We start from the raw sequence: 27,067 nt of genomic DNA, 5'->3' as shown, positions 1-27,067 counted from the left end.
GAGCTGTTTTCCGGCCGCTCGCAGGCTGCGCATCCACAGGTTGTGCCGGCGGGCTGCAGCCGCCGTGTCCGCACCGGCGCTCGCGGTCTCCCGTGGGTCCCCCCGGCTCCCGGCGGGCACGGCCGTGACGGGCGTGCGGGACGTGCCCCGGGAGTCGCTTCCGTGGGCAGCGCGGCTCCGGGAGCTCGCGGCGAGCCGGGATGAGCCGGGCCGGGATGCATCGAGCCCGGATGCGCCGAACCGGGAGGCGCCGGGCCGGGATGCGCCGGGCCGGGATGCGCGGACCCGGGGGAGCCCCGTCGGGCCGGGGGATGCGCGGGCGGCTCCGGGACTACAAATCCCAGGGTGCCGCGGCCCGAGGGGGCGGGCGGGCGGAGCGGGGGGAGCGGCCGCGGGGTCCCCCCGCCCTGCTGATGTGTCCGGGCGGTGCGGGGGGAGCGCGGCCGGGGCGGCTGACGCGTGTCCTGCCCCGCAGCGCTCCGGCGCCGGCAGCCGGCTATGGCCTCCAAGCTGCTGCGGGCCGTGGTGCTCGGCCCCCCCGGCTCGGGCAAGGGCACGGTGTGCGAGAGGATCGCCCGCAGCTTCGGGCTCCAGCACCTCTCCAGCGGGCAATTCCTGCGGGAGAGCCTCGGCGGCGGCGGCGGTGAGTGCCCGCGGGGCCGCCCCGTCGGCACCGGGAGCGGGAGCGGGAGCAGGGGGTCCCTGCCCGCATCTCCGGCGGGGCAGCGCCGCGATGGGGTGGGATGGGATGGGGATGGGGATGGAGATGGGACGGAGATGGGCACGGATGGGGATCCATCTCCACCGCGGGGACACCACAGGTTGTTTTCTTGCCGTGGATTTGGCACAGCTCATTCATCGGCTGCTCCCTCCAGCCGGAGCTCACCGAGCCGCCCGGGAAAAGCGGGTTCTGCTGCCGTGGGGTGCCGTGGGTGGGCGATAGTTGTATCGCAGTGCCGGCTGAATTCGGCTCCAGAGGGATCGTGTGAAAAGCCCACCTGGCCGCGCACCGATGGCGAACGGCCGGCGCTGCCCGGCGACTCGGGCGGTGTGTTATTAATAACTTCATCCTGCCTCGGGAGGCTGTCCGGGGATGGGGACAGCCCGAGGCGGCGGATGGCAGATGGCTGCGATGCTGGTGCACGCTGTGCCCGCGGACACCCACGGCGGGAGGGAGGGATGGATGGATGGGGAACGAGCATTTGTCCATCCATGGGGAAAGCCCGCCGGGAATATCGCCGCGTGTCACCGGCGCTCGGTGCCAGCAGCGGGGAGTTGGGTGGCAGCACCCACCCCGCCGGGTCACCCCTGCACAGCCTGCTTTTAGGGGAGTTTTAGGGCTAAGGACCAGGCTTTTAGGACTGGCAGCCCCCGGACAGGGCAGCGCTGCTATCCCGTGCCTCCATCCAAACCAAGCCCGTGGGAGCTGGGATGTGCCGTGCCTGTGTCCCTCGGCTGCTGAGGTGCTGCTGGTCCAGGAGAGGTTCGGGAGTTGAGCCCCAGCTCTGCAGGATTGGGCAATCCCAGCGTATTTCTCTTCCCAACACTTCCTTCTCTCTTCTGCTAATGTGTGAAACACCGACCCGGGGGGAGGCTGACTCACCGGGCAGGGGAACGGTGAAACTGCGTCCGTGCAAAACGAGCCGAGAGCGTTCACAAGTGATTTCTTTTTCTAGAAGGGTGACGAAAACAGGGCGGAAAAACAGGGAGGGTAAAGTTTTGGAGAGGTGCATGGTCTGACTAGGGCGTTGCACACAACCCTGCTCTGGTCACTCTGTAAAAATATCCAGATTTCCTTTTATAAATAAAAAGGACAATAATATTTCCTTTGGAGGGAGGCTCAAAATTTGGAAAATCCTGATGCAAGGGCTTTGGCTGAAGGACAGAAAACTGGGATGAAAAGCAGCAGAGGTGCAGAGTGAGGAGAGAGGCAGCACTGTGAGACTGTGCCCACTCAGGCCAAGCTCTGAATCACTGACTGTCCCGAATTTCACATTTCGGTTCATGCTCTTGCCATAGAGCTCCTCTGGGGACACCGGAGAAGCAAGAAGTGTTAGCTGAAGGTGTCTTGGGTACATTCAGATGGAAACGACAGGGAGAAATGCAGGGAAAATTACTCAGAAGGAAACCAGCTGTAGTTTGGTTCATCTGGCATGACATTCAGGTCCCACCTTTGACTCAACCTCTGCTTACAGCTCTCAGTGAGCTGCAGCTATTTGGGGTTTTTGTTGTTTTTTTTGCTACTTGCTTTGGACAAGCTGTTACATGACTGCTGCCATTTGCCAGCTCCAGGGGAAACGAGGTGGAAGAAGCTTCTCCTCCCAAGTTGATCAGCTGCGTCAGGCTCTGCGTTTTGGGGGAGCTGGGGCTCTGCAGTACCAACAGAGTCATTACAGGCTCATCATCCCAAAGGCAACTCTGAATCCCCTGTTTTTACAGGGATCTCGGCCTGAGGTGTCAGTGCAGCAGGGATTTCCCTGCTGGCATGGAGTGGCTGTGGCTGAGGGCTCAGGCTTGGGGGCACAGAGGGTCCCTGCTGCTGGAGCAAGGCTGAGCTCCCAGCATGGAGATCATTCCAGGATATATATTCCAGGATATATTCCAGCTGCTGCTGGAGGGTGCTGCCAGCAGTCCCAGGGAACAAAGGCTCCCTTTGGAGGCAGGTGAAGCAGCTGAATGCATGGCTGCTGCTGGAGTTGTGCTCCAGCAACCCTGAAGTCCATCTGCTCCCACCCGTGTCTCCTAATGAGTGTCTCTCAGCAAGTGGCTGCTCTGCTGGAGGAAAAGGCCTTTGGAACATCTTGGAAAACTTACAGACTGTGGATTTGGTGCCGAGCAGGGCTGCTGGAGGGTGGTGAGCCATTTCCTTGGCCAGTGCTTGCCCTGGAGCCCAGGTGGTGTCTCTGGTGTTGGCAATCCTGGGTCTTACCAGGACTCTGCAGTTCATCTGCAAAACAACCCAATTCCTTGTCTGGGCTTTGGCTGAAGGTCTGTGGGTCTTGTGTTTGCCCCACTGTGCCCTTTCAGGCACTCTGCAGGAGCCAGAAGTGGCTCCTGTCCCCTCCTCGTGATGTCTTTCTTTGTGAGCATCCACCAGAGTGTGCACAAAACTCCTGGGGGGATGTGGGCTGTGCAGCCCCACAGTCCTTCTCCCCACTTTTCCCACAGGTTCTGGTCTTTGCTGGCCACCCTGGCCTGGTTGGTGGTCCAAACCAAGCCCAGGGGTGCAGCCTGCCAGCCCTCTGCTTTTCCATAGGTCGTCCCTGGCTGTGGGAGCTGTGCTCTGAGCACAGGGATCTGCCCCAGCACTGCCTGCTACCCCACTGTCCCCACAGCGAGCCTGAATTTGGGGCCACGCCAGCCTCCAGCCCCCCCAAATGACATCCTGATGCTGAGGGTGGGGTGGGATCGAGGCCCTGGATGCAGCATCCATGTCAGGAAAAAGGTCCCCAAACTGGGGTGACATCTGCTGTGGCTTAACTCTGGTGGTGCACTGGTGCTCTATTCACCCCCAGGGCTTCTCCTCTCCATTAGCTCCACATCGTGTTGCTGTAGCCTAAATAATAGGAGAAAAGATCATGGCAAAGGTTTCACCATAGGGCAGAAAATCCAGGTGCAGGCTCTGGAGGCTGTGCTTGGGAACAGCCTCTCCTCCAGCCTGTCCCGCCTGGCCCTGGTGGCCGCTGTGTGGCCTCAGGGCAGGGACAGTCCCTGGGGCTGGATCTGTGCTGCTGTGATAACGAGGGACAGATCAGGGTCGCGTCGGGGAAGCCACGGAGAGCTGCAAGTCCCGTGAGTTCCGGGGCAGATTAAACCCACGGTCATCGGATTAATGGGATTAAAAGCAGGAGTCAAAAGGCTGGGTTTGAGTTCAGCACACCAAAGAACCTTTGCTACCTGGAGTAACTGCAGAGTAAAGCCTACACCTTCTCTCCTGGAGTAACTGCAGAGTAAAGCCTGCACCTTCTCTCTGGCCCAGCCACAGCAGTGGGGTTTGGTGCTATAGAGTGAGCCCAGCGACTCGTGGGGTGACCAGGATCTCCCTCCCTGCTGGGGAAGGACTCCCCAAACCCTGCTCCCCTTTGGATCACAGCCAGGGAGGGCTGCACCAGGAGGCTTTTATATGGGGCAGCTTGGGCTGAAGGCTGGGGACTGGGAAAGGAATAGGAGATGTTAAATTTGGAGTTCAAACTGTCTGGAAGAAGCCCCAAAGATTGGGATGTTGGGGTGATGCCCTCCAGCACATCCTGGCTGCTGGGGGTCCCGAAAACTCTGCAGGTCCTTCCTGCAAATCCATGAGGAGAGGAGATGTGGTGGTGCTGCCTGTGCCTTGCAGGGGGGAGAAGCTCCAGGAGCTGTCTGGGAGCAGTCAGAGCTCCGTGCTGCTGCGTGCCTCCCCGTGGAGCTGCATTCCATGTCCCCAAGCTGCCGTGTCCCCCACACACAGAGGGGACAGACGAGCAGCAGGAATTGTCCGTGGTGGAGCCGTGCAGAGCTGTCCAGCTGTCCTGGGGCTGTGGGAAAGCTGCAGCCTCTGGGATGCAGGGCTGGGGGCTCTGCTGTGTTCCCAGACTGTATTCCCAGCTCCAGCTGGGCCTCAGGGTATTTCTGGCTTGCAGCTCCAGGCCTGGCTCCAGCAGCCCTGCTGAGCCACAGCTGGTCCCTGGAATGGCCATCCATCCCCAGGTGACAGCTCCCAGCCCCTGGGATGTCCATCCCTTCGGGGTGACATCCAGACTTTGTGTGGCATCTTCTGGGATGAGCTCCTCAGGGTGACAGCTGGACTTTGTGTGACCTCTCCAGGCTCCTGGGATGTCCATCCCTCCTCAGGTGACATCCAGACCTTGCCCAGCAGCTCTCAGCTCTCCCCCGGAGCAGCCCAGCCCTGCCAGGGAGCTCATTCCCTGGGAGCCTCTGGCCCTGTGCACACCACGTGAATAAATATCAAAAAACACCACCAAAAAGATGTTTTTATAATATCGCTGCCCTCGCAGGGCTCCGTGCCGGTTGCATAATCCACAGGGTGTTTTTTCCATCCCCGCGTCCTTCCCTTTCCCAGGCGGGAATGCTGCCGGCTGTGACGTCTGGGCAGTGCCAAGGAACTTGTCATTGAGAAAAGGTGTTTTCTGCTCTGCTCCCCGCGGGGCCAGCTGGAATTCCTGCCCGGAGCGCAGGCAGTGGGATGCAATCGCTGTCCCCGCGGTGACTCAGCCCCGCGGGCCGTGAGTCAGCGCCGGCTCTGCTCCCAGGCAGGTTGGATGCTGCGCTCCAGCATTCTGTACTCCTGGCCCCGGCCCAAGGAGAAGGAGGCTGGACCTCTCTGCTGGTGTCAGGAGAAGGACTTGTCACGCACAGCAGGGAAAATGTGTGCGTTTTCCGAGCGCATTCGTTGGATTCTGGATTAATGGATTTTGGATTCGGGGAGCAGGCTGGGCTGGGAGCCCCACCTGCCCTGCTCCCCAGGCAGGCTCCATCCCCACGCTCCCAGGGAGATGTGCCCAGGCTGGTTTTCCTCTCAGATCAGATGAATTCTCTCCAAGAATTGTGTATCTTGCCAAAAAGCCCCTCCTGCAGCTGAGGAATTCATCCCCCAGCCAGGTGCACGTGCTGCCCTCTTTGACATCTGCCTGGGAAAGCAGAGCTCCTCCAAAGGCAGGATCCTGGGCTTATTTTTAGAGAGGACTCACATTTGGAGAGGGTGAAATGTGCTGTCCTCATCAGAAACGGTGCAAAAAATAGATCACAGAATTGTTCATTTCTGGTGACAAGTGCTATTTCAGCTGCTGGGGGAAGGCAGCACAAGAGGTGTCCATGGGGTCCTGGTCCAAGAGGGAAAAGGCTGGAGCTCTCCTTGGGTCATAGCAGGATTTGTCACACACAGGGGCAAAGAATGGTTGCATTTTCCAAACAGTTTCTTTGTGCTGCTGAGAGGCTAAAATAAAATCACAGCAAACTGCAATGGTTTGGATTGGGAAGGACCTTATATCCCATCCAGTGCCACCCCAGGGACACCTTCCACTGTCCCAGGCTGCTCCAAACCCTGTCCAACCTGGCCTTGGACACTGCCAGGGATCCAGGGGCAGCCACAGCTTCTCTGGACAATCTAGCCCAGTTGCAATCTACTTCCACCCCAAACTGGGTGTCTCTCCCATGAACATCCCAAACCTCAGAGCACTGCTTGGATTAAAACCAGGATGTTACCTCACCTTGCAATTACCACAATTACATTCTTAAGGATTTGATATTGTGAATAGTTTTCTAATCTGATCTTCAGTGGAGGCTGAGATCTTTAAGCCCTGGGGGTGGGAGGCAGGCTCAGTGTGTTCAGGATGGTCCATTCCTGCGCTGGTGTCACCTGTGACCACATCGAGGTCACCTCCTGAGCCAAAGGTGCACATTCAGTGCTCCTCAGTCCATCAGCTGAGGGCCTGGCTGAAGCCCAGCATTCCTGCTCTCAGCTATCTCAGGAATTCCCATTTCTCCAGCCTCAAAAGGACCGTGTGGCACTTCCATCACGCTGCTGAAAATCTCCCTGCTGAGCCTTTTGGGAGGCCAGGCAGGATTTGAGGGGGAGTTTTGTTTTTCAAGTTGTTTTTTAAGTGGAAATGTCATGATTTTTTTTTCCATCTATCATTTTTGTGGTTTTATTTCTTGTCTTGGACAGAAGCTGGAGTCCTGGCCAAGCAGTACCTGGAGAGAGGTCTCCTGGTGCCTGACCATGTCATCACCCGTGTGATGATGGCAGAGCTGGAGAAGCGGCGGGAGCAGCACTGGCTGCTGGATGGTGAGTCCATTCCAGAGGGGAAATCCCAACCCCCTTTGGAACATTCCTTTGCTCCCGATGGTTTGGCAGTGCCAGGAGAGGGAAAAGCCAGGAGAGGCGTTTGCTGGAGGTGGAGGAGAGGCAGGGACATCCTGCTGCCCTCATGTGTGTGTCCAGCTGAGCCCTGGCACTCGGCAGGGAGAGGGAAAGGCAGGGAGAGGATATCTGGGTGTTCCATAGAAAGGAAAAGCTCTTCCCACCTCCAGCTGTGTGATCAGCTCCTCCATCCCAGCCAGAAAGGCACCTGAGATGGAGGGGCAGGAGATGCTGAGAGCAAACAGGCACAGCCTGGTGTCCCTGGCCATGGTGCAGGGCTGGAATGGGAACTGAATAATGGCAGAGTGGTTTGGGTTGGGAGGGATCCTAAAGCTCATCCAGTGCCAGCCCTGCCATGGCAGGGACACCTTCCACTGTCCCAGGGTGCTCCAGCCTGGCCTTGGACACTGCCAGGGATCCAGGGACAGCCACAGCTTCTCTGGGAATTCCATCCCAGCCCTCCCCACCCTCCCAGGGAACAATTCCTTCCCAAGATCCCATCTCTCTCTGCCCTCTGGCAGTGAGAAGCCATTCCCTGTGCCCTGTCACTCCAGGTCCTTGTAAAAACTCTCCATTTTCCTTTCTGGCTCCCTTCAGGTGTTTAAGATCCCTTCCAACCCAAACCAATCTCTGATTCTGGGATTCTCTGCTCCAGCTGCTCACAGGCTATTCCAAGGAGGACAGGACTATTTTCCTGCAGTATCCTTGATGCTCTCCAAGCACACCAGCAGCTTGTCCCCAATCCGTGCACAGCACTCTGTTCCTTTCCATTTTCCCTTGTCATTCCAGCATTTATCCCTGCTCTGCCGTAGCCTGTGTCCTCCTGCCTGCCCCCAGCCCCCGTGCAGGGCCAGCAGCCACGTTTTTGCAGGCAAACCTGAGCCCTGGGTGTCACATTTCGGGAGCTGGCGCTGTGGGAGCTATTTTTTCTGGGAGCCATATGGTGGTGTCTGCCTTTCACACCGCTTGTGCCGCAGCGGGGCTGCGTCTGCAGCTCCTGATGGATGAGTTTGCCTCCATCTTCGCTGCTTCCCCTCCTCTCATTCTAGTACTTTTCTGTCCTGCTGCCAGGCTTCCCTCGGACGCTGGGCCAAGCCAAGGCTCTGGATGGGATCTGTGAGCTGGATTTGGTGATCAGCCTGAACATTCCCTTCGAGACGCTCAAGGACCGCCTGAGCGCGCGCTGGGTGCACCCGGCCAGCGGCAGGGTCTACAACATGGACTTCAACCCTCCCCACACCCAGGTGAGAGCCCCTGGGACCCCCAGAGGGAGGAAAAGTTGGGAGAAGCCATTCCCTGCAAGAGCTGGGATCCTGAGGAAGCATCGGGGAAGCAATCCCGGCTAGATGCACCGAGCGCCGTAAGGAATTGTGCTAAATGTTTGGGAGGAAAATGGGATTTCTGCAGCCAGAACGAGACATTTGGCAACTGTGGGGTGGCTCATGGGGTCACCCGAACTCTGCTATGGCTCTGTGTCCCCTCAGGGTGTCGATGACCTGACGGGAGAGCCCCTGGTGCAGCGCGAGGACGACAGACCCGAGGCGGTGGCCGCGCGCCTCAGGAAGTACAAGGATGCTGCCAAACCCGTGATAGAGCTCTACAAGTGAGTGGAGAAACACAGGATCAACCACTGCAGGCCTGCTTGTCCCCTGCCCACATCCCAAAGTCCCAAAGAGCCCTGGCACAGCCCCTGGCAGATTTTTGGGGTCAAGACCTGGCCCTGAAGGGAGCCTCGCTTAGATTCAAGAGGCTGAACTAAAGAAATTCCCAAACTCCTGTTTGTCTTGCTGGGCTCCACAAAGGGCTTTTCCAGTGCTGGAGACTTTGGCACAGATCCAGGGTGGTCCATTCCATCCAAAATCCATTCAGGGCCATGAGAGATTTGGGTGAAGCACAAGGACATTGGCAAGAGGCAGGAGAAGGGAGAGAGCCAGTGCTGGCTCGGCTGGATCTGCTGGGAGCAGCAGGGGGTTTCAGGGCTAGTTCCCCTTGTGGAGCAGTTGTCCCCTGTGCTGTGGGACATTTGTCCCCTTTGCTGTGGGACTGTTGTCCCCTGGACAGTTTGGGAATAGCTGGATTGCTGTAGGGTGGCAAATGCACTTCTCAAAGGGAGTAAAATCCCAGACGGTTTTTATGGCACACCATGGGGTAAAATTGCCCTTGCAGGGAAAGGGGAGAATCACAGACTCCTGGAGTGGTTTGGGGTGACAGGGACCTTAAAGCAGATCCCATTCCAACCCCCTGCCATGGGCAGGGACACCTCCACTATCCCAGGCTGCTCCAAGCCCTGTCCAACTGCCTGTGGATGCCTGGTGCTGACTCCTTCTCCCACCTTTTTTCCAGGAGCAGGGGCATCCTGCACTCCTTCTCTGGCACAGAGACCAACAAGATCTGGCCCTATGTGTACACCCTGCTGTCCAGCAAGATCCCACCCGTTCTCTCGGATGAGGAGCACTAAAGAGCTCGTGCCAAGGACCAGGAGTGAATTCCATGGTGGATTTGGTTCCCAGCGCAGTGCCAGGGCTGTGCTGGGGTTAGGTGATCCCAAACTGGGGGACATTGGTGGTTACCAGTTCTAGCCAGGATCAGAACTTTGTTTATGAGGTCAAGTCTGCTGGAATAAGGGGTTTTTCCCTCTTTTGGGGCTATGGAGTTTTCCTGCCTGTGGTTCATCATGGATTGGTGATGCTGACCAGGGCAATGATCATTCCAGGTTTACACAGCTTTGCCATGGTGTCCTTGCCATCCCTTTCCAGCCCCCAATCCCTGTCTGAGCCTACAATGTGCCATCCTGTTGCTCCACAGGACCGTTTACTGCTGAGGACTCTCTAGGCTGAGGTTTTTTTTTTTCTTTTCTATAAATTATTTTCTATTAAATGTATTTCTCAGAGAAATAAAGCTCCAGAAAGCAACACTTAGCCCAGTGGGAATTTTAGGAGCAACGTGGGAAATGTGTGTACTACAAGGCTGGGAGATGTGAGGATCACATTTCCAGCATTAATACACATAAAGAGGGAAACCATTGGAGGTAAAACTCTCCTTCCATAGGGAGAGGTGAATTCCCTGGTTTCAAAAGCTGCTGTACAGGTTTTTATGGAATGCTGTGAGACTGAGCAGGACCTGGGCTGGGGATGAGTTGCACTCCTTCGTGCTTTCCTTGTTTATAGCTTTTAATTCTACAAGATAGTGATGCTCTAGGAGTTTCCCCCAAAGATTTATCTCCACGTGTGCTTCAGTTTTGGGGAGAAATCAGCTCATTGCACCTTCTGCACTGCCTTTGTCCGCAAGGCCTCCCAGCCATGGGGTCCCTTCAGCTGTTCCTGCTGTGTTCCCCAGCAAATGACTCCCTCCCCACCAAATCCCAGAGATCTTTCCTCCCTTGGGGTGCATCCAGGTGTTTTGCCATGATTTACAGCACCCTTGGAGCGTGTTGGGGTTGGGATTTGCTCAACTGGAAGTACTGTCACCCTCTTTTTGCAGGATGCAGTACCCGAGCAATGGGGACACCCTCCTCGTCCCCTCGAGTTGCCTTATTTTATAGACTATGTATTTAAGGGGGAAAAAAATATATAAAAAAAGCGAGATGGGTATTTGTAAAGGGTTAAAAACAAACAAACAAAAAAACCCCTCTGAGTTTTAGTATTTTGGGAATTGTGCATGGAGCTGCTGGATCTGCAGGGAATGCTGATTCTGCCAGGGGGCTCAGAGGAGGGCACTGCCTGGCACTGCCTGGCACCTCTTGGATTAATCCAAGCAGTCTGAGCACCTTTCTGCTGCTGGATGTCACCAGATTTATTTTTCTTGGAGAGTGGCCCACAGCAGGGAAAGGGGAATGACTGGAATTTTTAGGGATTTTTTCCGTGTGTGAAACTTCGGCACTTCTTTGGGTTGATTTATCGCAGCTGAGCATCCTCCTGCTGACCAGGGATCCCTGACATTTTGCTTTATCCTGGCAGCTTCACCCTGGTGCTCTCCCAAATGGAGCCAGAGCAGGATCACTGCCCACACCCCACCTGCTCCTCCCCTGCCTGGGGAGAAGCCAGAGCGCTCCCACCCTGCTCCAGGTGGGAATTTTCCCGGTGGGAGCAAAGGGATTGTCAGGCTCACTGCTGCCCCAGGGACCTTTCTGTGTCCCTGTGCTGGGAGGCTGCAAATCTTCCAGCCAGCAATGAAATCCTATTTCAGCAAGATTTGGGATTTTCCCATGACCCTGGGATGAAGGTCTGGGCTGGTTTTAGACACAAATCCAGAAGGAGCCAAAACTTGTGTGCTGCTTTCTTTGGAACAGCTTTGGGCAGGAGGGGAGGAGGTTTTGGGGTTTTTTTAGGCTATAAAAACAGCTGAGTGCCGGGCAGAGGGGCTGCTCCCTGCTTTGCCTTGCCCTGCCCTTGTGTCTCATGCTTCCCTCCTGCAAAATTCCTCCTGAAGAGAGAATTCCATGCAGCCCAGCACAGGACAGGCCGTGCAGATGCCTTTTCCAGGCTTTGAGCCCTGTGTGAGATGTAGAAATCCCACGGCTGTGCATGCATCCGGCCCTCGGGATGGATTTTTCTACCACACTTGTTGCATTTTCCGAGACCAAATTCCAGCAGGGATGGAGTCCTGTCCCTCGCTGTCCCCCTGCCGTGCTCCCCTTTGGTATTTTACTGTGAATTCCAAACCTTTGTAAAGCAACAGCGATTTTGTACTGACCTGAGATACTGTGTGGAGGGAGGGAAGGAGGGAGGGAGGAGGCTCTCCCCCTGGAGTATCACGCCGAGTTTTCTTCCCGGAGTTTTTTCCCGGAGTTTCTTCCCGGTGAATCACTGCAGCTGTGTTTCTGCTCTCCAGATGTAAATAAAGATTTTCTCCTGCTGATCGCTGTGCTGGCAGTGTCCCTGTGGGTTACATCTTGCCAAGGCAGAAGGGCAGTATTGACCTGGAGTTTCTTTGTAGGATCTGAGGAGGAGGAGAGGGGAAGAAGAGGAATTAGAGCATCCCTGCTTGAACACAGAAAATCCCTCAAGTTTTGAGTTTGGACACAAATCAGATGCTTGGGCTCTTTATTTGATATAATCCAAAATACTGGTTAAAAAGCCAGTTTGGACACAGCCATTTGCTCCTGCCCTCCCATCCTTATCCCAGAATACCAGAACTCCAGAATCCCAGAATCTCAGAATCCCAGACTGGTTTGGGTTGGGAAGGTCCTTAAAACCCACCTCATTCCATCCCCCTGCCACAGGCAGGGCCACCTTGTTGCCCATAAAATAATTTTTATTTCCTTTTCAACTTCTCCTCGATAAAACTCCCGGGGAGCATTAGGACAGCGAGGCTCTGGCTGTGTCCTGTGCCTGCCCCGGGTAATCCACCACGTGCGGCTGGAATTGGGAATTAAACTCCTGGAGCTGTCGTGCCTCCGCCCAGTGCCACCAGTTTGCTTTTTGCTTTTTGCTATTTGCTTTCATTCCGGAATAACAGCTCGGGGCACTCCCTGTTTGGAGAGAGCACAGCCTCAGGAACGATCAGGAGAGTGGGAAAACAGGGTGATAAGAAGGGAAGCTGCTGCCTGGGAGGTGGGAGAGCCGCGGCTGGCGGAGGGACGTGGGCGATGTCGCAGTTCAGGGTCGCGACAATCCAGAGGCGGAGGAGGGATGTGTTGCCTGCGGGCAGCTCCGGGGGCAGGGGCAGAGAAATCCAAGGAGGAAAAACATCCATGCAAGCTGGAAAATGAAGTCAGTGTGAAAACAAAAGTTAGGAGGTCAGAAAGGGGAGGAATGTGAGCCAAAATCCAGCTGGGATCAAAGGCTGACTTCCCCCGGGTGCCACCGGGGGAGCTGGGAGGGCACTGGGGACACAACCCCATCCTACAGCCTGACCTCAGCGCACGCTGCAATGGCAAGAGACACGAAACGGCCTCAGGATGCACCAGGAGAGGTTTAGATTGGATATTGGGAAAATTCCTCCCTGGAAAGGGCTGTGCATCCCTGGCACAGCCGCCCAGGGCAGTGCTGGAGTCCCGTCCCTGGGGGGATTCAAAAACTGTGTGGATGTGACACCTGGTGACATGGGCCGGTGGTGGCCTTGGCAGAGCTGGGGAACAGCTGAACTCGATGTTCTTAGAGGGCTTTTCTAACCCATATAATTCCATGATTCCATGTTGCCAACCCTATGTTTACAGCATCACTTAGTGCCTGCCTGCCTGGTACCCAGGGAAGTGCCTCAGGTGCGCCTGGATCATAAGGCTTGGATACATCATAGTCCTGCTGAGTCCATCCAGCATTTGACATTGTCCAGGAAAAATTAAAAAAAAAAAAAAATTAAGGAAAAGGGAAAAAAATCAAGGAAAGAAAAAAAAAAAACCCTGTCTGAGGTCTGCGCTGCTCAGCCCTGCAGACTCCCGATCCCACTCCAGGCCACATTTTCGACGATGTGATATGTCTGCCTCCATCCCCATCCTTCCCTGAGTCTCTGTAATCCCAAAAATAACCCGGGAGCGGCACGCAGTTCCCAGGCAGCGGCGGCAGCAGCGTCCCAGCCCGCGGCGTGACCCGGCAGTGCCGCCGGATGCCGAGCGGAGCAGCGGCGTGCGGGACACGGCCGCGCTCGCCAGCGCTCCCCGCAGCCCCCGGCAGCCGCACGATGCGCGGGGCCGAGCAGCAAGGTAAGGAGAAGCTCCCCGGAGCCCAGGGAAAGGCGGCGGGAGGGAATTGGGGATGTTGTTTACGGCCCGTTTGTGCTGAGTAATGAGCGGCGAGGCGCGCTCCGTGCCGGGGTGAAGCGAATTGCCCGTTATGTAATAGGGCTGAGGGAAGGGATCGCACCCCAAACTGGCTGGCCGGGCAGGGAAGGATGCCGGGTGCTGGGATTTGGGGATGTACACCTGGCCATGGAGTGCTGGATAACCCCGGGCTGCGCCGGCTCCGCGCTCCCCGATAGGAACGCGGATATCCCGCACCCCAAAATAAGGGCTTTTAGGGCTGGCTGGGAGCTATCCGGGCATATCGAATGGAAAGAAGGAGATTTTCAGGCTTAAAATAATAAGTGTAGCTTCTCTGTGGCCGGAGCTGGAGCTCCCGCAGGAGGGGGATTGGAGGAGATGGCAGCACAGAAATGCTGCCATCCAATACTGATCCCAGCCTTCCCCTGCCAATCCACCGGGAAGCTGACCTTCAGCCACCCCCCCTGCTCTGCCGAGGCAAACACGGAGCTGCATTCCCTGTAAAAATCCTATTTCGGGCCAAGCAAAGAGCTCAGATCCGTAGGTAATGCAGACATCACCGCCTTGGCTCGGGCGCTGCTGAGGCAGCTCCGGGAGGGACAGCAGTGCGGGGCGGCCGGCGGAGCTTCCTGCTCGCCAGGGCTCCAGGTAGGTGTTCATCCCCCCCGGCATCCCCAAACCAGCCCGTATTTACCGTCTGGCTGCTCTATTTGTGCCCAGGATTACCGTAGTTTTGTTTTGGGTACTGCCAAGGAGAGGAGGAGGAGGAGGACAGGGAGGAAGAGGAGGAGGAGGAGGAGGAGGGTGAAGAATATTCTGGGCAGACCCTCAGGTCTGCAAAGTCCCGACTTTATTCTCCCTCTGCAGTTGGACCAGGGCCTCCATCTTCTGCTATCCCTCCAACTGTGGATTTCTCTTAGTCATAGCCTTCCCTGACAGAGGGAAAAAATAAAAATAAACCCAAGGAAAGCAGCGTACGGAGCGATCCCGGCGGCACAGGCGGCGTGACGGCAACCCCGGTGCCTCTAAATTTAGCCAGCCGTGCTACAGCCGCCGCTGTGATGTTTGTGATGCCAGGATCGCTGCCGGCCGAGGCAAGCAGCATTTTGGGGTGGCCGCAGCCCTTAAGGAGGCGCGGGGTTTGTCCTTGAGCCGGCTTCTTGCCGCCAGCCAGAGCGCCAATGTTGAATTGCTGACCCAACTAATCCCTGCTGCAGCCTAATCCCGGCGCCTCTGCTGCACCCTCCGAGCCGGGCTTTTGGGCAGGATTTGCTCCAATCCATCCTGCTCCGCTGGGAAAAGATGGTGGGAGCCTTCTGGGGTGCGTGGGAAAGGGAGGTGATGGATTGGAGGGTGGAGAGGCTGGGATCTAGAGGTGTCGTCCAGGTTTTGGGGTGGAAATTGGGATGTTGGTGGTTTAGCACATCCCCGGCTCTGCTGAATTCCCAAGGAATTCACCTCGGGAAGGGAATTGGCACCATCAGCACAAGAGGGATGTGGCAAAGGATGCAATCGATCCATAGAGAACATCTGGGCCCAAAGGGGTGGCTGCTGCTCTCCCAGAATCCCAGAATCTTCCAGGTGGGAAAAGCCCTCTGAGCTCATCGAGGTTAACCACTAATCCAGCTCTGCCAGAGATCAGGAGATGCTGGAAACCACTAGAGCTGCTCATGGGATCCCATAGCTCTCAGATGTTTGGGAACACGTTCTGGAAATCCCAGAATTCTGTGGCTGTAGCAGACAGAGATGCTGTAATTCCCATAAAAATTGGATTATAGATGCTTCGTCAGGGGTGCATAAAGCAGCCATGGGAACCTCTCCGATTAAAAGGCTATAAATAGGAGTTTGTTATTTATGTGGAATTATAAATAATTCATGTTTCCCACTAATATTTCTATGACGTTAGTTTTTTACAATAGGTTTAGTATTTTATTATCATTTTTTAATATTACTATACTGAACTAGAAACAATATTTTATGAGCTCTTACAGGCCCAAAAGTGGATGAGGCCTTGTTTGATGAACACAAACAACATATGGATTTCTTTCTCTTGAATAACTCCTTGTCTGCAGCCAGAAATAATAAGGATTGGAAATGGTATAATTTAGATCACTGAATTATGGCTGGAAAAGGGAGATATTGAGAAATTGGGGGTGCAGGAAAAAAACACACAGGGAGACTGAGAGCAAGGGCAGGATTTGCTCCAAATCTTCTGAAATGGGGCTTTTGCCATGCAGGAAAATTTAAATTTATTCCCTTCCCCAGACCATGATTGGAAGCAAAAAAGAAATGACCCAACAAACATTTGAATTCCTTTTCCAAGTTAAGAGTTTTCACGGAAAACTTTGCAGGAAGAGCAATTTTTTCTTGGCCAGCAGAGGTTTCTCTGAGGTGCAATGCCTGTGAGGGGTGGGATGCACCCCTGGCATTCCTTTCCCACCCTGTCAGCCTTGGGAAGGTGTTTAACCCACACACAGCTCCCAGCTGGGAGCACACACGGAATTTTTGGGAAGCCCAGTGGTTCAGGGCAGTCCCTGCACCGGCACTGCCTGCTGAGTCAGCACTCTCCATCTGCCTGTCCACAGGGCTCTTCCATGGAGCCTTGGAGGATCCCAGGACAGCATTCCCAGCTTGGTCCTGAGGGCCACACTGATCCAGGCAGTGCTCTGGGGTTTGTCACCTGTCCTGGTGGGAGTTGTCACCAGGAGAGGGGTGAGGGATCATCCCAGCCTGATCCCTGCCTGCCTTCCCAAGGAACAGCATTCTGCCTCCTGTGCTACTGGATTTTCAGCCAAAGCCATGGAATTGTGGAATGGTTTGGGTTGGAAGGGCTTAAAGCTCATCCAGTGCCATCCCTGCCACACCTTGCACTGTCCCAGGCTGCTCCAAACCCTGTCCAGCCTGGTCTTGGACATTTCCAGGGATGCAGGGGCAGCACAGCTTCTCTGGGCAATCCATCCCAGTTGAAATCTATTCCCACCCCAAACTGGGTGTCTCTCCCATGAACATCCCAAACCTCAGAGCACTGCTTGGATTAAACCAGGATGTCGGAGAGAACATGAGCAGCCCTGTGGAGTCTGCTGGAGGATCCCTTTGGGAACAATGATCACACAAACCTGAACCCAAACTGCCTCAGTCAGGGGTGATGCAGGAGATGGAAGTCAGGTTTTACTGTTTTATATCAGCCAGAACAACAAAGCTCCCATAATATAGTTTTTCCTTTTAGTTTTAGGTAAAATCTGCACTACCAAGTGCTGGCAGTAGGCAGAACCACCTCAGTGGGGTCGTGTTGGGCTTCTGAGCAACCTTGCTGTGCTCTCAGCCCCATCTGAGCCCTCTGGCCTCTCTTAAATATTAAATATCCACCCAGGATAATCCATCATGGTGAGGAGTAAGAACACCTCCCCTGGGCCATTCCCCCATGGGAAACCCTCATCCCATCCATCCTGAAGTGAAGGGATGGCAGTGGGAACAGCCATTTCCCTCTGTTTTCATGGAAAAGCTGATTTTCCTTGGTCAGAGCTACCTGAGAGCCACAGCCTGCCCGTTGCCATCGAGGTCTCAGCCTGACCCCGAGCTCGGCAGCCGCAGTGATGCAACCCCACCATGACACTTGGTTGTGTAATTTCCCTCCCTGCTTTCCCCACCAGCCATTTCCCAGTGCAAACAACACCCAGAACCCAGATCTTCCTCAGGATTTAACCACTTGCCTCACAGTGAATGGGAAGTGACGAACAAACAGCAGTTAGGCCGCAAAATATCGGATTTTTACCAGAATACCTGATTGTGAATGGCTGTGCAGCCTCTGGTTTTCCAACATCCCAACATTCCTGAGCCAGCATTTCCTATTTAATGGCCTCTTATAGATGCACTTCCCATGCCTTTCTCCTCTTCCTTTGTGAACCATGTACATTTTTAGCAGCTACAACAGCCCTTGGCAAGCAGCTCTGCAGCTCAGCGCTGCTGAGGAGCCAGGCAAGTCCTTGAATCCTCCAAAATAAAGTCCTGAGCTGGGATGAGTAAGTTGTGGATCATCCCTGACAGTATTTTAGCAAGACTGAAAGGCGAGAAATCAAAAATATGCTGACACAGCACTGGAGTTAACGGGTGTGCTCTCACAGGGAGGAGAGAATGGGGAAAAACATCCTGGGGGAGTTGGACATTTGTCACATCCTCAGCCATGCTGAGTGTCCATCCTCAGTGGGACACTCCAGCTGCCAGCCAGGCCTTGGGAATTGGGCTGGGTTTTGCTGCAGCAAAGGCTCCAGGCTCCTTCTGCTGAAGGTTAAACTGAGTTTAACACTCAAACCCAGCTCAGAGCAGCTCAGAATCCCCTGTGTTTTCTGTTAGAGGTGAATGAGACAGGCAGAGCCAGTTTGGATGTTCCTGAATGCCAGGGGGGTTAATTTGGGATTGGATCATTGGATCCCCCTGTCTCCACCTGGAATTGGATCATTGGATCCCCCTGTGTCCACCTGGATCCCCACAAACCATCCCTGTTTTGGGATGGTTTCCTTCCTCAGCAGGAAGAGGTTTAGCTGCCCTGAGGAATCACCACTCTGGGGCAGGCTGTGACAGCTCCTCCTGCCAGGCTGTGACACTCTAATTCCCACATCCAGAGGAGGGAACCACACGGCCATCCCTGACTCCAGGCCAAATGCCACTGATTTATCCCTGATTTAAGCCTGGACACTGCTTTGAAATGGAATTTCTGGCTCTGAGCTGCTATCCTGGGCCTGTTTTGCTGCCACATTCCCGGAGCAGTGCAGGGAGATCGATGCTCCTGGCACACCCAGGGAATGAATGAAGGGAGCTCCAGAGGAGAGGGCAGGAAATGGGATCTCCCTCTTGCAGGTCACAGCACACGTGGAAAGTGTACTTGCCCTGGGAGATGAACTCTGAGGTCCTTTTCAACCCAAACCATTCTGGGATTCTGTGGCTCCACACCTGGGCTTGGCCTTTTTGCACAAACAGAGAGAGTTCAGCATTCCCAGAGGAGTAATTCTGGAATAAATGTTTAATATGGGGAGTTTGAAAGGTATTGCTCCAGGTATTAAATTAATTTTCAAGCTCTATTTGCAATTCTACCAACACTCCTCGGTTTATTTGTGCTCCTGAAGAATTAAGGGTGTAATATTTCACCTGAGCTGCTCAGCTGATGGGAGGAGAGGTGCAGAAAATGGAATTGCACCTCAGTACAGTTGGGGCTTGATTACAGCTGCAAGGAGAGACTTTACCCAGGAGAGGCTGCAACCCAGACAGAGAAAAACAGCCAGAGGTTGGCAAATCAATTTTTTCCAAGGTCAGGAACGGGGAGAGTTTGTATCTCTTGAGGCCTGAGCAACACAAAATCCTCCTTAGCATGTCCTTAACACCTGCCCAGCCCTCGTGGTCCCTGCCAGCATTGCCACTCAGTCAGGGCACCTCAGATCTGTCACCAGCCACTGCTCTATACATTAATATTTCTGAGGAGCTCATTCCCCACCTCTTCCTTTTCACTCCTATAAGTCATGTGCAATTCAAAGTGATTTGATTTTGGTTGGGTTTTTTTGCACATTTTGTACATTTTTTGTACATTTTGTATTTTTATACTGTAGATCTCCAAAACAGAGAAACCACATGGCACTGCTTTGGCCCAACTTACAGGGAGAAGCAAGTGAGAGGAAAATATTATTTTATATGTTCTTTCCAGCTAAACTTCCCATTGGATAAGTGCAGCTTCACCTGAATCCCACAGAACTCCCTAATTCCATCTCCTTGTGTTTGTAACAAGCAAGGGTGGGATTTGAGGCCTCTTTCCTCCTCCCTCCTCTGCCCCAAGGTCCCCTGGAGTGGCTGCTCTGTCCCTTTGTGCTGTGCAGAACTCCCTTTTTCCAGGCTGGAGCTTCAGGCTGTGGCAGTGATTCCTCTGTGGAGGGACAGCTCTGATCCCCCCAAAGCTGGGACAGATATGGAAAGAAAGGAATCAATCATGGAATCAACAAGGAGGAGCAATTGGTTTTTTTCCCAGAAAAAAGGCTGAGGCAGACAGAGCTTGGCTGCTCAGCAGTGAGGGAGTGGCTGCTTGATGGAGGAGATGGAATTTTGTCCAAGCTGAGCCTCTTGAGCTGATGGATGCAGGCAGCAGAGCAGGCTGGACACCACAGGGGATGGCTTTGGGCTGTGCAGGGTTTGTGTGGTGCCAGCTTCCTCCAGAGCAGGAGGGTTTGAGCTCTCCTGGAAATGCCACACAGCCTCCCTGTGCCTCCTCCACCTGAGACCCTGCTCTGGTGGGTTTGAGCAAACAAAAGAAATGAAAATCGCCTCCATCCCCCAAATTCCCCATTTTATCTCAGAGCACAGGGATTGCTGCATCCTAGACTGACTAGGAGAGAGTAACAGATGTGATCCCTAGGAAAGGTCATGGACTCCTGGAATGGTTTGGCTTGGAAAGGACCTCAAAAACCACCTTTTCCAATTCCCTTCCATGGGCAGGGACACCTCCCACTAGGCCAGGTTGCTCAGAACACACAAAATGGCTCAGAAATTGTGTTTATTTCAATTTTATTAACTGGCTGCTCGTGGGTGCCAAGAGGGAGTGGCCCATTCCTGGGCCAGTGTTGCAATCCATGAATTGCTCCACACAGACCCAAGCATGGTGGGGTAGAAAACACAACCCCAACCCTGAGTTCAAGCTGTTCCTGCTGCTGACAGGGAGCTGCTCACGTCAGGTCAGTTCATTTTTGGTTTGCTGCTTGTAAATCTGCCGGGGTTTTTCTGGGGAAGTTCTGGGTCACAGATGTACCTTGTCTGCTCGGTAACATAAAATCTCAGGGGTTACATAAACAATAGCACATGACAAGGTATGGCTGCAGCAGATGTCTGCTGCCTGCCCTGGAGTGTTCAGCAGGAAATTTCAGCCAAGTGCCTCGGATATTTCAAGGTTTGGGTGTTGCTACAAAAGTGCTTCCAATCAGAGAATCCCAAACTGGGTTGGGTTGGAAGGGACCTTAAAGCCCATCCAGTGCCACCCCTGCCATGGCAGGGACACCTTCCACTGTCCCAGGATGCTCCAAGCCCTGTCCAACCTGGCCTTGCTTATTGATGTCATTGCTTTAGAACAAAGCTGGGCTATTTTTTGAGCAGAGAACTTTTCTTTCTGCATGAGATCGAAGGCATGCTCATGTCTGTTTGCTAAGGCTTCCTTCTACCTTTAGTTTTCCTTAAATTACAAAGAAATCCACGTAGGAGAGTTTAACAGTGCTCATTTCCTTTGGAGCATCCCTCAGCTCCTGTTTCATGCAAAGTGAAACGATGATGTACAGGCCCAGGCTGAAAACTGCATGTGAGCAAGGCACAGCTCACCAGTTGTTCAAGGCCACACTCTGGGCTGCTCCAGAGCCTGTTTGCATGTGAACAGCTAAAAATAGATGGGTGACAACAAACACGGCTTTAGCAGTCGGTGGCACTGCTGGGAGCCACCAGTTTAAAGCCAGCAGTGGCACAAGCCAGGGTTTGGGATGCTGATGCATCATGCCATCAGGATGCAGCTCCTGGGATCCTGCCGGTTCCCCGCCCACAGCCAGCCGGGTGTCACCCTAAGGACCAGGGATGCTCCTCAGGATTTTGGGGGCTCAGTGTAGGATTGCTGTGCCACCCCTCCTCCTCCTCCAGGCTGCAGAGAGGGCTGTGCCAGCCCTGTGGCGGTGACCTTGGGAGGAACACACCTTCCCCCGGTGTGACAGAAAGATCTCGGTGTGTCAGTGCTCTCAGAACCTTTCCATGCCCGCACAGCCCGGCCCTGGAATGAGAGGGATGGGAGGGCTGTGAGCTCAGGGACAGCAGCCCGGGGAGGGAAAGGCTGGTCACGCAGCAGTTTTCTCTCGCCAAGGCTCGCAGCAGCCGGGGGGAGCTCGGAGCAGCTGGAAGCGCCGAGCCGCTCATGGCAGGATGCTCCAGCCGGGCTCCGCGCTCTCCCCGCCCGCTTCCGGCGGAGACAGGGGGAGCCACGCTGCCGGCCCGCCCTTCCCCTCCCCTCGGGGCGGCCGGAGCGCTGCCCTGCCCTCCCTCCGTCCCTCCAGCCCTCCTCCAGCCCTCCCTCCTCCCTCCCCGCTCCCTCCCGCGCCGCCGGAGCCGCCGGTGCGCCCGGCTCGCCCATGAGCCTGCTGGGGAGCTACCGGAAAAAGCCGGGCGGTGACGGCTATGAATCCTTGCAGCTGGTGGACAGCGGCGCTGAGCGCGGCGGGGCCGCGGCCGGGCCGGCCAGGAGCCCCGGGCGGCAGCAGCAGCAGCCGCAGCCCCGCGCCGAGGGCGGCAGCACCATGGACAGCTCAGGTACGGCGGGCAGGGGGCTGGCGGCGCGCACGGGGGGCTCGGCGGCACCGCAGGGGGGTGGCCGGCGACAATAGAGGCCCTTTGTCCGGCAGCCAGCGCCGCAGACCGCTCGGTGCTTGGCTCCCGATGCCCCCCCTCCTCGGGATGAAACGGGGAGATAAAATGGATGGAGCGCTTTGGGATCTTTCCCCCCACCTGACTTCATTCCCTGATCTGTCCTGACTTTGTGTTTTTTTCCCCCCCCCGCTCCTTTAAAAGGCACTTATCAAAGTGAGTTGGATTAATTCGGATGGATGATGCGCTGCATGCACCATTTTTTTTAATCAGGGAGTAAGGGAGCAGATGGTCTTTATGGCTGGTAATGGGATAGAGAGCTCTTCACCTCGAAAGGTTCAAATTTGCCTGGATAACCAGGAAGGGAGAGTGTCCATGTGGTGGCTCTGAAGGGACTGGCTCTGGCTCTGGTTCCTCACCTGTGCCCATTTCATGAACATCCCCAGCCTTTGCAGGGAGCTCCTAAAGCTCAGACCCGTGCAGGGTGTTTGTGGGAGACCCCATTTATGTCCCCCCATTACAGCAGGGTGATCTTGCAGCATGGAAGCACAGAATCCTGGAATGGGTTGGGTTGGGTTGGGTTGGGTTGGGTTGGGTTGGGAGGGACCTTAAAGATCACTTTGTGACAACCCTGCCATGGCAGGGACACCTTCCACTACCCCAGGATGCTCCAAGCTCCATCCAACCTGGCCTTGGGCACTGCTAGGGATCCAGGGACAGCACAGCTTCTCTGGGCACCCTGTGCCAGGGCCTCAAACCCTCACAGGAAGGAATTCCTTCTGTAAATCTGACCTAAATTTCCCTTTTTCAGTTTGAACCCTTCACTCCTTGTCCTATCCCTGCAATTCCCAATGAAAACACCTGCACTGTTCCATGAAAGACAAGGCTGGGCCACAGGCACTCCACAAACTCTTCAGGCACAGCATCTTTTTTTAACCTGGGAACCTCTTCTTGGGGGGAAAAAATTCCTAATGAGCCATGGCTGGGCTTGGGCAGGGAGAGCCTTATCCTTGATTTTTTTCTCCCCATTTTCTCTGATGTAGTAAGAGTCACAAAATCCTGGAATGGTTTGGGTTGGAAGGGACCTTAAAGCTCATCCAATTCCTTCCACTATCCCAACTTTCTCCAGCCCTATCCAACCTGGCCTTGAACACTTTCAGTCATGTTTCCTTCTTCCCCATCTCAATTTGCTTCTTTTAGGGTTGTGTTTGGTTTTTCAGAACTTTTCTTTCTTACTCCCAGACTTCAGAAGCATCTCTGAATTTGCTGCTACAACATCTCTGCTGCAATTGCCTGTAATCATAGGCTGTGCCAGCAGCTCCTTACTCACAGTAGGCTGCTGTGTTAGAGTGATTTGGGTTCTTCCAGCTGCTGGGATGGTGAGATGCTGCAGGCAGGTTAATATCTATCATCAAGGCCATTATCTGGATGAATTTGCTGGGAATGCAGGGAGCAGAGGCCTCAGGGTGGTGGGAGGTGCTGGTGGCAGCTGTGGGCAGGGGTTGGGGCTCCTCTCCAGCATCATCTTGGGGTATCATTTGAGTGCAGCTCAATTTGCTTTTCTGGTTTTGCTGAGCAAAAAGGAAGTGCTCCTGGACAGCCAGACAGGACTTTTATTCACAGGTTTTCTGCAATATTCAGCCATTTCCACTCTCCAGCTACTCTGATTCTATCCCAGAGCATTAAATTGTATTAATGGCCTCGACCAGATTCCAGGATGTTCTTCCCAAACACATGGGCTGGATCAAGGGCTGGCTCTGGGATTTGGGAGCTGATTTTGAAGGGATCTGTGCTAGCCAGAGTTTGCCTCCTTCAGTTCACTCTCACTGCCTGAATTTCACAGATGCTCTGCACGGCACACATGGCACTTGAGCAGCAACAAACCTCAGGCCCTACTGTGGCCCTAGAATTCTATTTATAGGATATATATATATTTAATAACTTATTTAATAAGGACTTTTTTTCTGGTTGTTCCAAATCTTCACACGAAATCAAACAAAATCTGTGCTGAGTGTGATGCTCTGTTCCAAACCTGAACTCCACACTTGTATCTGCCTTGTTCATCTGAGCACTTCAGGCTGATAAATTCCTAATTTCTCCCAGCTCACTGCAAAGCCATTTTTCTTTGCCAGCTATGAAATTACAACAGCTTAAAGAACCACATCCACCCCTCAGGTGTGCTGGTGATTCTGAGTGATTTGGTAATTGGAGTTGCTCCTGCATTGGGGGATGTGATTTATCTTTCTGTGGATGGATAATTTGGGACAAGGATTAAGGAGCAGTGTAAGACACACACAACAAAATAAGGTGGTTGGGATTTTGGCTTAATAGGAGCAAGAAAATAGCCACCACATGCCTTCTGTGTGTGGTTTGTTGTTTTTTTTTTTAATGGAGAAAATATTAATATTTTAAATATTTGAGACTCCTCCCACTGATGCCAAAGTTGAAACTCCCAAGGTGAGCAGTGTTAGAACATATTTCAGTTGGAAAAAGAGATCTGAATTCCTCAGGAAGGAGAAGGGTGGGATAAAATCCATCTCAGGGAAGGGAATGTGCTGCCAGTTTTGAAGGTGAAATCCTTGAGGTGCTCTGGCCATATCCAAGCTCCTTATGTCCTTCCCAGATGCCTGCCTGCCTCTATGTTTATTTTTCCCTTTTTCCCTGATTTTAAAAGCTGGTTTAAATGCTCTTTGCAGCCGATATGTTCCAGCAGTGCCAGCACAGGGGACAGGCACTGCCCTGCTCCTGCTGCCACATCTCAGGGTGCAGGTAAAGACCATTTTGGATGAAGTTAAAAATTTGAACAATCAACCCTTTCTCTTCTTTCCCCACATACCAAATTGCCTCTGCACCTGGGCATGGGAAAATGCCCTTTGCTCAGTGGAATATTTGTGTGTGGGTTACCAGTGAGCAATTCTAGGTGGGTGAGGATTTGTGCTGAAGGCAAAGTACTGGCAATTCTGGGGCAAATTGCTGCTGGTTTCACTAACGGGGCTGTGTTTGCTGTCACCAACTCCCAGGAGCTGAGGAACTGGGCTCCTGGTTGGTTTTTCTATTAATTTCCTTCAACTAATACAAAGTACTAGATCTTGGAGCATCCTCTCCTAATGCAGATTTGCAGCCTCATAAACACCTTCTTGCAAGGGAAATAATCAGTGGTTGCAGCTTTGCTCTAACTCCCAAGTGCTTCTGATTATTGGCTTAATATATTTTGGTTTTTGGGCTGGTGTTGCTCGGAGTGAAAAGAGAAAAGAAGTAAAAAGGCAGGGAGCAAAAGCACAGGGCTGGTGCTGGAAGGCAGGAGTTCCAAGGGGCTCTTGACCCTGCCATGGAATCTGGGAATGGTTGGGGTTGGGAAGGAACTTAAAGGTCATCCCAACCCACCCCTGCCATGGTAGGGACACCTTCCACTGTCCCAGGGTGTTCCCTGTCCAGCCTGGCCTTGGACACTGCCAGGGATCCAGGGGCAGCCACAGCTTCTCTGGGAATTCCATCCCAGCCAGGAATTCCTTCCCAATCTCCCATCCATCCCTGCCCTCTGGCACTGGGAAGCCATTCCCTGTGTCCTGTCCCTCCATCCTTGTCCCCAGTCCCTCTCCAGCTCTCCTGGAGCTCCTTCAGGCCCTGGCAGGAGCTCTGAGCTCTCCCTGGATCCTTCTCCAGGTGAACATTCCCAGCTCTCCCAGCCTGGCTCCATAGGGGCTCCAGTAGGATCTCTGTTCCTGTTCACTGCCTGTTCCTCCAGTAAAACTCTGGACTTGGGATGGAGGTTTGAGGATGGAGGGAAGGGAGGTTCAAAGAGAGACCTGAGCTGAACCTCACAGGACACAAAACACTGCGAGTTCAAAAACCAGATGCCAAGAGGAGCATCTATGCAGAGCTGCTTTTGTCTCTTTCTTTTTAAGTTGCTGCAAGTGCTAACAAGATGAGAACCAGGCAGTGAAGAAGCCAATTTATTTGGTTTTTTGCTGTGGCATTCAATTCTGCTTTCTTAGCAGCTGGCTGAGCATTGAAAGAAGAGGTTCTAGGAAATAAGATATAAAAGTAACAGCAATGTTATGAAAGGGAAACACCCTTTCTGTGCTATTCTGTGGTGTTTATAATCTAGATAATATAGAAAAGAGCTTTTAAACAGTTGGGGCATAGATTTGATCATGCTCTGTGCTTCCTCAGGCAGAGCAACCACGAAGGAAAAGCATCTGAAAGAACTGGCAAGTGGCGAAATGGAGATTTCTTGAACTGTTTTACACTTGCAGCCATAATGTCTTGTGCTCTGGTGATTCCTTTTCACTGAGTCAGAAGAGAGACATCTCCATGTCACTGGCACAGGGACAAAGGGCTCGGCTGACAATGTTGTCTTGTGTTCCCTCCTCGCTGCGTTGTCAAACGGGGAGGTTGGGTTTAATGACTCTTTTGTTTGCTTGGTGTGTTTTGGACACTTGGATGATTTGGTGTTGGCAGGAGTCTTGGCTTTTTTTAGTTGTTTTGACAGGGAGGAGAAGCAGGGAGAATGTCAGTCAAATTCAAAGGCAGATTTCATGCTCTGTGCCGGTGGCCTCGCCTGCGTTCTGCTCACTCTAAAACAAGTTTCAGGAGGGGAAAGTTTTAACAAATCAAGCCAATCTGGCAGGTACTGGCTGGTAATTCCCTCCTTCCCCTCTCAACATTACTATTTTGGTAAAAAACAGTAAAACCTTCTCTTTGTGGGAATCCTCCACATTGTTGGTGCAAGCAGCATTTCTGAGTTATGATTTCTAAGGCAAAAGTAGAAATACCTGAATTCTTCAACTTTTGGTGAAGTTTACTTTTAAGCAGTCTCAAATGAACCTTTGGATGAAAAGCCTTGGGCTCATGCAATGTTGGTTCTGGAATTTTATCACAGCAAAGCACAAAAAGAGGTTCTTGAGTTTCTCTGCCCTAAAGTTTGCTGCCAGAGGCTCCAAGTGCTTCCCAGGGATCCTCTTGGCCAACAGCAGCACAGAATAATGGAATTGCTCAGGTTGGACAAGCCCTCTGAGACTATCCAGTCCAACCATTCCCCACCCCTGCCCCATGTCCCCAAGTGCCACATCCACACAGCCTCTAAATCCCTCCAGGGATGGGATCTCCACCACTGCCAGGGCTGGACAACACTTTTGGGGAAG

At 53.7% G+C, this 27,067-nt stretch overlaps 2 protein-coding genes across 5 annotated transcripts in view; both read left to right on the top strand.

Moving 5' to 3' along the window:
- The first annotated feature begins 399 nt into the window (after window positions 1-399).
- On the top strand, window positions 400-11,716 carry AK4 (adenylate kinase 4). The gene is made up of 5 exons (XM_085067397.1): window positions 400-643; window positions 6,665-6,784; window positions 7,931-8,103; window positions 8,344-8,462; window positions 9,203-11,716. Exons 1-5 carry the CDS (start codon window positions 499-501, stop codon window positions 9,315-9,317), a joined length of 672 nt encoding a protein of 223 aa, XP_084923523.1. The 5' UTR covers window positions 400-498; the 3' UTR covers window positions 9,318-11,716.
- A 1,581-nt stretch (window positions 11,717-13,297) lies between these two features.
- Window positions 13,298-27,067, top strand: part of DNAJC6 (DnaJ heat shock protein family (Hsp40) member C6) — a 39,665-nt gene continuing 25,895 nt past the window's right edge. Inside the window, exons 1-3 of one of the 4 annotated variants that reach the window (XM_085067396.1) lie at window positions 13,386-13,499; window positions 14,001-14,204; window positions 21,752-21,869. In XM_085067396.1, coding sequence (XP_084923522.1) covers window positions 21,857-21,869 — 13 coding nt within the window. In that variant the 5' untranslated portion in view covers window positions 13,386-13,499; window positions 14,001-14,204; window positions 21,752-21,856. Of the gene's footprint in view, window positions 13,500-14,000; window positions 14,205-21,676; window positions 21,870-27,067 lie in introns of those variants that run through there. The other 3 variants (XM_085067395.1, XM_085067394.1, XM_085067393.1) reach the window with 3 other exon arrangements.

The sequence above is a fragment of the Lichenostomus cassidix genome, chromosome 8 (genome assembly GCF_008360975.1).
Source record: "Lichenostomus cassidix isolate B80296 chromosome 8, HeHo_3.0, whole genome shotgun sequence".
NCBI lineage: Eukaryota > Metazoa > Chordata > Aves > Passeriformes > Meliphagidae > Lichenostomus > Lichenostomus cassidix.
Note: the sequence above shows the minus strand (reverse complement) of the source record. Positions and strands in the feature narration are given on the sequence as shown.